The sequence below is a fragment of the Daphnia pulicaria genome, chromosome 1, assembly GCF_021234035.1.
Source record: "Daphnia pulicaria isolate SC F1-1A chromosome 1, SC_F0-13Bv2, whole genome shotgun sequence".
NCBI lineage: Eukaryota > Metazoa > Arthropoda > Branchiopoda > Diplostraca > Daphniidae > Daphnia > Daphnia pulicaria.
The window spans coordinates 40,915,892-40,929,392 of record NC_060913.1 but is presented as its reverse complement, the minus strand read 5'-3'; the positions used below and the strand labels follow the sequence as shown (position 1 = coordinate 40,929,392).

At 45.8% G+C, this 13,501-nt stretch overlaps 1 protein-coding gene across 1 annotated transcript in view; it reads right to left on the bottom strand.

The window, feature by feature from the left end:
* LOC124320245 (nephrin-like) overlaps window positions 1-13,501 on the bottom strand; it is a 51,490-nt gene that overhangs the window by 19,275 nt on the left and 18,714 nt on the right. Inside the window, exons 2-7 of the mRNA XM_046783030.1 lie at window positions 12,562-12,691; window positions 7,422-7,630; window positions 1,644-1,757; window positions 1,254-1,457; window positions 615-769; window positions 104-323 (exon numbers count right to left, since the gene is read on the bottom strand). Of these exons, the coding sequence (XP_046638986.1) occupies window positions 104-323; window positions 615-769; window positions 1,254-1,457; window positions 1,644-1,757; window positions 7,422-7,630; window positions 12,562-12,691 (1,032 nt within the window). The remainder of the gene's footprint in view (window positions 1-103; window positions 324-614; window positions 770-1,253; window positions 1,458-1,643; window positions 1,758-7,421; window positions 7,631-12,561; window positions 12,692-13,501) is intronic.

Below are 13,501 nucleotides of genomic sequence, written 5' to 3'. Positions count from 1 at the left end.
AATTATGCGGCACAGATTAAAGGAGAGAAGACCGGACCCTCTGACTGTTCGCTCTGGTTAGTACAAAACCCAAAAAAGAAAGAAAATGATGGTCGACGTCTACCGTAAACGACGAGATGTTTGGCGTCCTCTTTGTAGTGCTCGGGAAAGTAACCGGCGCTGTGGTGTTGTCCGGCTGGCGGCTCGAGGACGACGACGCCCGTCTCAGTCACTCGGCTAATGTTGACGTTTTTGGCCCGGCAACTGAGTCGTTTGCCGCGATCTTCCACCATCGGGGTGAACCGGATGACGCCCTTGGTTTCGTTCCAACCGGCCGTCGGCGTCTGTGTGTTACGTACAGAAAATATGACGGGAAAAAATCAGAGAATGAAACGTGTAACCAAGGGCCACCGAGAGGAGTAGAAAGGTGTCAATCAAAAAATGGAATCACGGCCGTGATGATGAGCAGCCCGAGGCACAAAAGGAGTCGAAGAATAGGCCATTAGATTCAAACGAATTGCTGCTGCCCAGGAGGAGTCTTATCAGTTAGTTATTATTATTATCCACTAGTTTTTCCAGGTTACGGGGTTCGTCCACTCTATCAATCTTATAATCGACTTTTGTACGCGACTTACCGGTTGGGCGGACATTTCACTAAGGACGCGGTCGTCCAGTTGCCAGGTGAGGACGGGCGGTGGGCGGGAGCCGAGGACCAAACACGTCAGTGTTACCTCCTTGCCGGCCGACAGCGGTTGATCGGCTCCCAATAGCTGGACGCTCAACGGAGGCACTGTATATTAGACAACCGGAAGAGTTATATTTTATTTTGATCCAGCGGATGATTGGATGGATCTATATATATACTAACGTACAGTATACTAAGAATGACGCAATAGAACAACAAACAATACGTGCCCAATTGGGAAAAGAAAAGGAAACGGCGGCAATAGGATTACAAAAACTGCAAAGAGCATCAACTCATTCACAATTCACGGAGGTAATCCAGCCAGCATCCGCTCGCGAGTTTTTTTTATTTTTTCATTCCCGGTACGTCTCGTTTGGGGTTTTTTCAATTCACTTTGGCCACCGCGGACGTGGTATAGTCCAATCTATTCGTTTCGATTCATTTGTTTTTCTTTTCTCGTCTAACTGGTGAGTCATTGAGATGACCCAGTTTTTTTTCTTTTCCCAGCTGTGTGTAACGAAACGGAAACTCACGGAAAGAATAGGAGATGAAGTGGGGGTAGGGGTGGGGGGGTTGGGTTTAAACTCACTGTGAAGATCGATGGTGACGCTGGTCGAGACGGGCATTGTCAAGTTGGAGTTGGATGCCTCGCAGGTTAGCGTGGCGTCCAGATCACTGCGGTCAAGTGATGGCAACCACAGGTCATTGCGCACCGTGTTCTCAAAGGTCGTCACGAACGAGTCGTCGATCACGCGGCCGTCCCGCAACCACACCAGACGCGGCAGCGGCTTCCCTGTTGTTTTTTTTTTTTATTTTATTTTTGGATCGATTGGTTAGTATGTGAGTCCATTAATATTGTAAGAGAGGTCGAGTCAACTTTTGCCGGGATGGGGGAAAGTCCAAACGCAATTACGAACGAATTGAATTTTTGAGTGGGGGTCGGCGGCCATGTATATTAACTTAGGTAGTAGTAGTTTACCTCCGGATGTTTCACAGGAGAGCGAAAGGGCTTGGCCGGCTGTCATGGGAGCTAGCGTAGACGAGGTGGTCAGCTGGCCTTCTTTGGCTACGATGATGGGCCGTCTCGGTGGAACTGTAAATGCATTTAAAAAAGAAAACCATGAAAATTAATCATTTAGAACCGAATATAAGATCTATCAAAAATGATAGACTGTTTTATTTGTTATTTTCTACTAGTGATTTCAAACGTTAGTTAAATGCTGATGGATGCCAAAGTATAGATCGGAGCATCAGAGGAGAATTTACAGCTCAGTTTCAGGTTGTGTAAGCCATCAAACATTGCGGTGGCAAGCCGGGCAGCGCCAGGCAGACAAGATAATTCTTTCTAATTTTTTTCTACCGAGAAATGATGAACGCTTCGTTGATTTGATTCATTGTCACAGCACTACTGGCCAACCGAGGTGGTGTATTTATTAATGTAGAGAATTCTAGTTTCTCATTTCATTATGCCATCCATCGTCCGATGTAGAAAAGAAGCGGCTGGGCAAGGAGTCTGCACGCTCCTTTCAACCCATGACCTTTCTCTCTCTTCTCTACTTTGGTGATTCTATACAGGAAAATGAGACATATAATTGAGAGTGCGTTTTAATGTTAGGCGCCGACCCCGTTTCGTCATTGGCCCTGTCTAAATTTCCCTGGTCGTCTCCGATTGCACTTGGCCGGGGCCATCGAGTCCTCTACTACGTGGTCGTCCATTGAAGCTGTCGGGGAAGAAGTTGCACAACTCTACACACCGGGGCCGCCCCGCTATTTCTTTCTATCCGTGGGTGCGTTGTGTATGTGCGGATTCATTGGCCCTCGATGATTCTCTCCTTCGCAGATCGGTGACGATCTCGACAGGACCGGGCGAACCCGGGACCCCCAAGTGCAACTAGTCATTAATCCCCGTGACATTGTAGCTCGTCCTACTCGCAGGAGTGAGCGTGCACAGCTTTGAGACTGTGTATCATTAGCGACACCACGACTTCACCTTCTGAGACAGACTCAAGTTTCCCTTCACATCCCTGAATCCCCTCTACATTATATCATAACAGCTGCTGGGTTGCTGGCTAGTTGGCGCCCGTTTCTCTTTTGAATCCAGCAGATGGCAATCGGAATAAGATACGGGAGCTGCTGGATGCAGCTAATAAACAGCAAAGACCCTTGACGGTGCCGTGTTGTTATTTTTTCGGGACGGGATTCATGTCACATACTCTGTATGTGTGTCCACGTTGCCATGGCAATTTCCGGCAACTCGGGGGGAAAAAAAGAGCCAACACCCAGAATTCGAAAGGCAGCCAACAGCAGCAGCAGCAGCAGCAGCAGCTCAAGCGAAATTGTACTACAAAGACTTTCAGACGAGGATCCTTCGTCTCCTCGTCCTGGCTGCTGTGGATCCTTCATTTGATTTTCACCGGCGTCCAATAACTCTACGCAGGGCGTCTCATCGTATGTGCGCACTTGTCAAAGATGACGCACCACTGTCGCTCCCGCTCGCTCGCTCCTTGGAATCAAAAATCGAATTCAACGAAAACGACACACACGTGGAACAAAATAAAAGAGCTCGGGGAATAAAGTTTTTTCCTTTTTTTGAAATCTACTATGGTCGTTCGGTGTTGACTGGGGATGCAGATCGATACGATACACGTATCCGAAAGCGATACAACGCGCTCAATGATCACGACAGAAGCCAATCGATGAGGAAGCCGAGCAAAAAATGATGTCGGGAGGTTGGCAAATTTTCTTTTTATTATTATTTCATTTTTTAAATAATCCAAAGCAGCGCCAAGATTTTTTTCTTATTAATATTTGAAGGCGTCAACAAAATCCGCCACAACCGAAAATCCCATATCTGATGATTACCTTCACGCTCCCGCGTCGCCCATTTTTATTTTTTTTTTCACAACTATATTCTGTTTTGTTTTGTGATTTATCTTGCGGTTGTTCCAGCTCTGCGGATGTACCCGCCAATGTCAAGCTTATTTAAACCTCTATTTTCCATTTTTCGCCTCTTTTTCTTCAGCGGGTTTGGGGGAGGGAGGAACCCAAAAAAAGAGCGGAAAAGTTCAATCAAAAACGGAGCCAATCCTTTATACACAACAAGGACTCTAGACGGGCGAAATCCATAACCGGCTTTGTTTGTTTGCGTTTGTTTTCCTTCTTTACCATTCAGCTTCTCCTTGGCTTCTCCTTTCCGATTTCTTTTGATCCGGCAGAGCAGAGCTAGAGAGATGAGACAGGAGGGCGGAAAAGCGCAGACTCAAGTTAACTGAGTTTTTCGTCGAGCAATCAAAAGAGCGCGACAAGGAATAACAAGACAATCAGACAGAGAGAGAGAAAAGAGACGGAAAAAGAAAAAGACGGTTGTTTCAGGAAGCAGCAACAGAAGTAGCAGCTTAGATTCTGCTTCGCACAGACCCTGGTGCAAAATGCGGCGTTGTAACATGGCAATAGACGAGTGTCGTGCAGCATTTATCAGCTATTGTTGACAAAGTGATTATTTGGTTTGTTTCTTTTCGGTTGCAATCTGTTTAATTCGCCGCCGTGAATAATGGACAGTTTCCTTTTGACTCGTGTGTGTGTGTGTAAATCCCTGGCTAAATTATTACATAAATAATCGATTGCATAATACAGGTCGCGAGAAACGCGATATCTTTTATTTTCGGTGGTCGACGCTGACCTAACTCAATCCCCAATCTCATTTTTTCCCCTTTTTTTATTTGTTAGTTTCTTTTTCTATCAGATGTATGACGCAAGAGTAAAAATAGAAAAAAAAAGATTAGATTCTGGCGCGGAAAGAGAGAAGATGTCGGACACGAGTCCACGGATGATCACGTTTGTGCGGGGAACGATTTTTTTGTTTCCCCCCATCCACCACCGACCCATTCCGTTCGATGGATCCAACATTAGATGCATCCAGCGAGAGTGGTGAAGACGGGCGAGAATAAGAAACAAGAGACTCTCTATACTACTCTATATGCTTCTGTAACGTTACACACATTGGTGGTCTATACTGTGTACACTGAAGAATGGCACAACTTGGCGTCTGTGTGTTGTAAAAAGGAAACCCCCACGATGGCTGCCGAGAGTATAAGGAGAGAAAAAAGAAATTGAATGACTTCCCAGAACGAGAGACTCCCTGCGAGCCGTGGGGCCAGAAAAGTCTCTTAAGACATCAAGCATCAAACCGTTCGGGCGGTGGCGGTAGTGGCGGCGGCCCAGTAGTAGATTGAAACTGTCTATGACTTTTTCTTCTTTTTGGTTTTGTTCCTGGGCCGCGGGAGTATATATGTACTATATAAGAAAAGGTTTTCCTTTTTTCCGCTGAGCTTCACGGTCCCACTGGGAGCCAACTCTCTTATCCTCGTTCCTCATTCCTGCTCGGCCGTCCCTCTTTTAGTCTTTTTTGGACCTTTGGATTCGCCTTTTTTTCCCCATCGCAACTCGGCCATTACACCGTGTGGGAGGATCAAGAGAGACTGCCGAGAGATCCCTCACCGTCCGTATATATATAGGCAGAGACAGCCGACAAGAACAAGTTTGTTTTTGGTTTTTTTCTTTTGTTTTTAAACAAGTCTCAAAACTTCCTGTAGCTCCTGCTGAGACTACGTGAATGTTACTAGGAGTAGTAGTTGCTGAGACTGGCTTTCCCCTAGACTCATAAAAGGAAACAATAAGTTGAGCTCGAGTGTTCTCTCGTGTTCATCAGATGTGCTCTCTCCACTGACGGGCTGCTCCCCACTTCTTACATCGGTATCTATACCAACCCGTTTGATGCTTTATGATTTTTTTTTCTTGGTGGAGAGAAAAGAAAAAAAGGAAAAATAGATATATATAAGGAGCCGGGCGAGCCTATATAGACTCTCCAGGGGATGTTGCAAGCCCCCCGACAGAAGAGTTCGTGAGAATCTTTCGCTTGGCTGTTGTTGTTACTCTAGTGTAGAGAGAAGGGCCCGGGAAATATAAAAAAAGCCTTGGAAATAGGGGAAAAAAAACACGGGTGGCTGGAAGAAGTTGCATGCGACGACCAACGGCTTATTTCACGACCGGCAATAATGCAAACAACGACCCGCGGGTCAACTCAACATCTAACTGTGGGCTATACATTTATGGGCTGCACAGAGCTGCTTCCCCCCATTAGATGTTGGACAGTCTAGTTAGACTCTCTCTCTCTCTTTCTCTATATCTGTTTGTGGCTTCACAAGAGCCAAAAACGACACGTTGACGGGGAAACAAGCGAGTGTATCTATATCTCGGGGCATTTACTGGGTAACATCCTATCCTTGGCAGACTCTTGTAGTTTCACAGACTCCCGGATCTCTTATTTATGTATTTACTTTTCTTCTTCTTCAGTTTCTTCTTCTTTTCTCTTTCGGCAAAAGATTATTTACGCTTGAACGGACCGGCGATTCATAACCTCAGCTATTGCGACCCATCATTTCCGGATCCCGTTTCTCTCTTTTTTTTCGAGGGGGATGGGTGAGTTGGTTGGTTGGTGCGACTCTTTTTTGTACATCACGTCCAAGTTGGCTACTATGCGGGACTTTCCCTGGTCCGGCCATCAGCACCACATTCAGGGGGAGAGAAAGAGAGAGATCAATTGCCAGGCTGGCTGGCTGGCTGGCTGGCTCGCTGGCTGCACTTATGCTCGTCCACTAGAGATGCCAAACTCTTTTCCTTTGCAGGATTTTGCCCTTCTGTTTTGTTGGTGTCTTTGTCGCTCGGTGGTGATGTATTGTTGTCGGCCGGCGATGGCCATCTATTTTCATTTCGCGACGAGTTACCCAAAGCCTCCAAGTGATCGAACTGTTTTGATGAGGATGCGCGGGATCCCACAGACTTGGCAGGTGGCAACTTTCCAAGGCGAGCCGGGGGCAAAACTATACGCTCCCGGTCGATCATACAAGAGCCGAGCCAAAAGGAGCGGAGGAACAAAACCATACGAAACCAACAAAACAAAGGCCGTCGTTCGGATGATGTAATATCCCAATCTGGCCTTCCCCCCGTTTGCGATTTATCTACCGATGAGTCAAAGTTAAGCGAGTGGGAAAATGATCCCGATCGTCTCAAAACAAAAACAACCGCACAAGGATCTGTCCTCCTCCTCCGACTGCGGGGTCGCGCAACTCTTTTGGAAAATGAATGAGCGGAAAACAAGGAACAACAAAAAAGAAAGAAGAGTCTTGAGCAAAAATAAAAAACAAAGATGAAAAGACAACCGAATAGATTGGGTCTACTGCAGGATCCATCATGTGGCAAGATAGAGAGAGAGAGAGAGACTGGCTGCAAACGTACCCGGAATAACCCCGCAAGCCCCGGAGGAGAGACAAAGCAAAGAGAAAGAGAGACAAGCAAAGAAGATTATTCCGTACACAATCAAGAGCTCGAGATTGGGAAAAGCAACCAACGAAGAATGAGCTCGTCTGGAGTCAATGTTGACCGCGTGTCCCGCTATAACCGTTTTGGGTTGCGGTTTATAGAATGCGGTGACAACTGTGAGATGATGATGACCAATGAACCCGCAGCAGAGACTGGAGCGGGTGGTGGCCCGTTGGGGGAGTCCCGGGTCATCATCATATCTCGTCCATCTCACGGGAAAAAGGGAATTATACGTGCGATGGATGGAAGCAATGAGCGGACGAGGGAGGAAGCGGAAAAGGGGATGTACTGTAGGTACATCTCGGAGCGAGTCTAATGGCGGACAGGAGTCGGGATGGATTTAAGAGAGAAGCTAATGGGCAGTGCTATTGTACGTTACCGATGACGGTGAGGTTGACGTGGGCGTTGCGGGTTTGAGCCAGACGGAAGTCGACGCGGCAGCGGTACGATGCCTCGTCTTTGGCTTTGACGTTGGTCAGGATGAGGGCGGCTGGATGGCGATCCGCCCGGAAGGTGGCCCGCTGCCCAAGAATTTCGCCGCCGGACCACTGCTCGGCCACACCGAAATCCGAGTCTCTCGTGTCGACACTGGCGGATGAAAAAGAAAAAGAAAAGGAAAAGTCAAATCAATTCAATAAGCAAGAAAACCTAGGCGTAAACCTATACGGACTTAGGGCTGGATTAATTTCTAATATCGAAAAATGTTTGAAGAAAAGGTCAAATGGAACCCTTGCCAGATTTATGGATAATGATATCTATAGCCTTAAGCCCCGTAGTAATGCAGGTCGCTCGTGTGTGTGAAACATCTAAACCGGAATTTTCCCTCACGTTCATTGCTCCGCCGAGCGAAAAAGAAAAAAGAACCTGCGCTCATAAATACGGCGAACCGCCCCACGCCAACCCGAAAAGCCATCCGATGTGGTTTGTAGTCTAATAATGGGGCCGCCTACATATTGTACGTGGCACGTCTAAGTCGGCGTTGACACCGAAACGAACTCATCTCGTTCACTGGCCGTTGCCGGCTCTCGTCGTGAAATATGTATATGCGACACAGAGCCGGAAGAAAAAAACAATCGGAGCGCTAACAGGAGAAGCAACAACAACAGCAATGACGACGGGCGGCAGAGCAAAGTAGAGCCGCCAGAGCCAATAACGAAGCTCCTCCGGGTCTCCGGCTCCTTTTCTTCTTTACTTGTGTATAACCCCAGCGATATATAAGCAGAGCAGACGGAGGCCGTCACCGCCCTGCCCGCCATAGTGACTGATTGAATTGTTATTTAGATGTGGACCCATTGTATTCTGATTTAGAAGGCCTGCGCTCCGGCTCCGGAAGGCGGAATAAAAATAAAAGAGAGGTGGAATGAAAAAAACGTGCAAATGGAAGTCGGTGCGGAATGCGAGATGGAAACGGACGAGCGACAGAAAAGCATAACGACAAAGTCGTATCAAACTTTCAAGTGAAAAATTCCAATATACGATGAAACAAATCAGCTGTTGTTACTAAACGACTTTCATACTGCCGAGTCCTAAACGGCCTATAGTATATAGACGCCCGCTGTCGTGCTGCGCCGCTCTCTCCCTCTGTGTGTGTGTGTGTGTGTGTATTTACATGTTACAAATCCAGCGGATTGGACACCCGGAACGGCACGGCTCTTTTGGCAGGGCCCAAAATGAAAATCTTTCAGATTATTCCTCCACACACACGACCCGCCATCGGAACACATTCACGGCAAGGCTATAGCGGGTATACAGGCTCATACATATGTGGCAAAAGAAAATTTATATTTCCCGCTTCGTCTTTTTTTTTTTTTTCTTTTGGCCTCTTTAGGGAGCAGAGCCCAAAAGGAATTTGTAATATTCCCCCTTTTTTCTTTCCCTTTTTTCCAGCCTGCTGCATATCACGCTCCTTAATTCCGGTATTACAGTATGTAAATGGCGTATACCCAGACTATTCATCTTCACTCTATAGCATTTCCCACCAAATCCCCTCAGAGTACCAAGGAAAAAAAGGACCAAATAGTATCAAAAAATGTTTGCCTATTTTTAAAACAGATACAATTCTATAGATATTAATCATTTTGAGCTGAACACGAAGCGCGCATACATATAAAAGCGAGCCGCGCGCTTATATACATATGTGTGTGGCACACCGAGACTTTCTAATTTCGCGTTTCTGTCTCCGCTGATAATGTTGTCGCTTCATTCCATCCCATTTTGCATGGCAACGTGGGAAACGTTGCTGAATGGACTTTATTCGAGACCGGAGAAAAATGTCTCTAATTTTTAGTCGTCAAACATATAGTGCATAATTGAGTCGCCGAGAAGACTGCTGGGTTAACGTCTTTGGAAAATCCTTTCCCATTATATATGGCGATGATGAATTTATCAGATGTCGAAATTCACATCTGGGATTCTCTCGCATGTGTTCCGTTCTCATCTTCTCCGACATTTGACTGCTGTTTGTTTATTTATTTAAAAAATAACCGCCTTTCTCGTCGGGAGTGAAGGGGAGGGGGGAAGGGGTTGCCTTCCAATTATATTTCCATCAACTTTACACCAGCGGCTCATTAAGAAAACAGTGGTAACATTACAACTGCGCCAAAGATGGTGATTATGTCATATCCGTGACATTATAGAACCACGGCGCGTTAGTTCATGTTGTACTAACTAAGTACTGACGTGCGTACTAGTCTCGATGCCCCGGCCAATCCCGGCGCCTATATGAATCATGAACGCATCACACGCCAAAAGTTCAATAGTCGAAAGTCGGAGTTGGAGAGTCGAAGAGGAGCTCAAGTTCTGGGTGGGAGTGGGAGTGAGACGGGTACACCGACAGCAGCGAAAGGCTCATCAAAGTTGTTCGGTACAACACCAAAGGCGACTGCTGGGCCAAGGAAGAAGAAGGATGGAGAAGAAGAAGTAACGAGCATTGGTATAATGATGGCACACACCTGCAAGCCACTTTTTCCGAGTTATTGGATATGTTCAAGTCACGCCGGGTGACTTTCTTTTGAGGGGCGTGGGCCGACCTGGCAGATGGTGCACAAGGAAAAGTCGTTCGCCAAAAATAAAAATAAAATATGAAAAAAGCGCATCGCTCTTCGGATCAAAGAGTCTCCCCGCTCTGTTCGTGTGCGCCAACAACTTTGTCCGACAACTTTTCGTTCCGAATTTTGGAAAATAATCATTGGAGAGAGATATAGTACGTGTAATAAGTCTACCGGCCTTGTTGGCGCCAAATGTTTTCCAGTCTTTCCCTGCTGCTGCTGTTACGGCGGGGCGCCTTATTTAATCTCTTCTCTCGCACAATGAACTCTGTGGGCGTCTCACCAATCCTTCACAAACCACTCAGAGCGTTCCTTATTGTTGATTAATGGCCCAGTGTGTGTGTCGGCCGACATTGGCGCTACAACCAGCCTCGGCCTATAATGAAGCCGAGCCGCAGCAGCCACTCGTCTATTTCTCTCATCTTTCGCCGATATGTAAACACTCGCGCAGAGCATATCCAGCACGTCGCCAACGGCACCCGCCATCTTTCTCCATAACATTTCAATGATGCCATGCAAATTTTAAAAGGAAAAGGGAAAAAAATAAAATAAATTGGGAAGACTTTTGAACCAGTTGAAGCAGTTGATGGATGGATGATTTTGTTTAGTCTCTAAATTATTTGTCCAGCTATGTGTGGGTTTAATTGGGTTTAATCAGCAATTTGGTGAAAATCGTAAAAAATAATTTAAAAAATATATATATATAATCGATTTGATCGATTCGTTTTGTATGGTGGCGGATCGCGCCCAGTGAAAATGAAAAAAAAAAACCAAACAAAAAACGAAATGATCAAGAGACGTTTGCGTTTGCGAGCCCATTCGCCGGAGAGGGGGAACGGCTTTGCACGGTCGGTTGCACGCGAGTGATGGTAATTCAATTGTTTCTCGATTGTTAAAGCTCACATTCTCCACTTTCCTGGCACCATTACCAACCGGTGTACACTAACTCTCTAACGCAAGAAATTGGGTTCCACCTTATTTCATTAATACACACGGAACGCGCACGGCCGGAAACAAATGGATTCAATTATCGTTATCGTCCCCTTAACCCCTTCATTACTAAAATTTAACGATTGTTTTATTTTTATTTCTTTTTTTAGTTCAAATCTATATTCCCCCGCCCCCTAAAAGAAATGAAAAGAAAAAGGTCAAAGCGGGAATATCAAATCAAAAGGCGGGGCCTATAGAAACTCTGGTGAGACGTGTTCACCTTTTCACCCGCCTCTTGATCTGTCGACTTTTTTTTGTTCGGGAAAGTCCCGAAAGTACATGCACTCACAAAAGACCGTGTCACACGTATACGCTAAGGACGGTCGCGTCGACAGTTGACGGCTCCTATGGCTGCTAGTGCTACTGTATGGAGATACGAGAGGCAGCAGCGGCAGCAGCAGCATATTATTATTGATTTCCGTCCTTTGGCTCGATGTGTCCCGATGCCTTTTATATATACACACACACATACATAGAAACTGCGTTGGGCTGACGGAAAAAAAAAAAACTGGCAATCTGCTGCCGGTTGGTTTCGACAACACTAAACGGCGATGCCGGATGCTCGTTCTCCTTGTCGTCGTTTCCTTTTTTCCGCCTTCTTTCCTTTCCATTTCTGGAGAGAAGAAGGAAAAGTATTATCAACATCTTTCTCGTTTGTTTGTCATAAAGCGGCCATCATTCAAGTGCCCTGTACATATAGGAGCCCAACAGAAGGGCGCCGCCTTCTCGGCCGTTCTTCAATCACCAACAGCAACAAAACTGGACGCCAAGGGTTCATCTCAGTCCCCTATATTTCCTGAGCTTCTATTTTTCGCTTTCTTTTTCTTCTTTCTACTTAAGCCAGTGTTTCAATATTGACAACGTAACGCTTTCGGCTCTTATTTTTTGATATAATAAGAAAAATAGTTGAGGAAAGTTTCAAAAAGAAAAAGAAACTTGAATGAAAAGAAACTGTTGAAAAGAGAAATCAAATGAAAACACCCCACGCCAACAAAAGTTGGCTTTTTTTGTTGGCGATTTTAAAATATGCACATCTTTATTCAATTATATGACACTGCGATGTTAATGCGGATGAGGAGAATCGCCTGCTGCGTTAGTATATGCGACGCAGGGCAGCCATTTTTGCGGGTTTTTTTGGGTTCCTCGCCAAATATTTGCCTACATGTGACGCCTAGGCGGCTGACTGTGCCCTTGATTATCAAGCGTCAAAGGAGCAGATTGACGTAAGGAGCTTGTGGTTGTGTACATGTAGCTCCTTGTATTATTGGATCTTCTTTTTTTTTCTTTCTTTTAAACCACAAAATTCTATTTCGATCCTACGCAGGCCGAATACCCAGAAATACTAAGCTCTATATGATTTGATCGACTCACCAATGTATATATAATAGACTTAGCGACTGATGACATTTACAGTAACTAAAATAAGAGGTAGCCTACTATAAAGCCGGAATTTAGATTGTTATGCGTGTAATAAGACAGTACCTGTAGATTGGCGTCGAGGAATCGGAGCGGTACCACAAAACCAGTCGAACGGGATCTTCAGGATCGGGAGTCGTCACATCGCAAGGTAGTTCGGCCACGCCCCTGACCAGAGCTATAACTTCTGTCGCGTCTGAAAACAAAACAAATGGAAATGAAATAACCGGTCGAAAAATACGATGGTCAAGACCCATAAATCTAAATGATCTTTATTATTATTATTACAGCTCGGCGATAATCAAGTTTTATATGGATATTTAATTCCATTACGGATGAAACATCTTGCAAAATTTATTGCGCGTTTCTTGCCATTTTTTTATTTGGCGACGTGTTCTTCTTTCTTTTTTCACTTTCTCTGTCTCCGGGCTTTTTTCTTCCGGCACGTTATTAGAGGTACGTATAATGGAGGATACACTAAAACATGTACACCCAACAGGAAGTGCGCCGGGGAGTAAGACCGGACGTTCTACAAGGACGGCGGGATAGTATATTACACAGCCGAAATAAATAAGAAATAAAGCGAGAAACAAGAAGAAGAAGAAGAAAAAAATAAGAATTAGTGGAGGAAACGAAAAAAAGGAAATGGACGTGCTGCGGCCTGTGAAGGATGTGGAAAGAGAAGGGAGGAGTATATCCAAGACGCCGAGGACCCCCCCGGTCCCCGGCCGATGGAGAAGTAGCGAGAGAAAAGTCCGGTGGGACAACAGTTGATGTTGATTGCATCACGTTTGCGTTACAGTCTATCGCAGATGCTGCGTAATACGGTCAAAGACTTGACGGCAACCCAAGAGGGACGACATGGGGCTGCGTCTAGACCAACCCCCCTAGTCGGTTCGTCATCATCCTCAGCAGCTCCGGTCCTAGGAAGTTTTCGCTAGTATTGGAAAAAGAAGAAGATGGGGGCAACAACCAGGAGCTCTGGTGGTGGTGGGAACATTGGTCC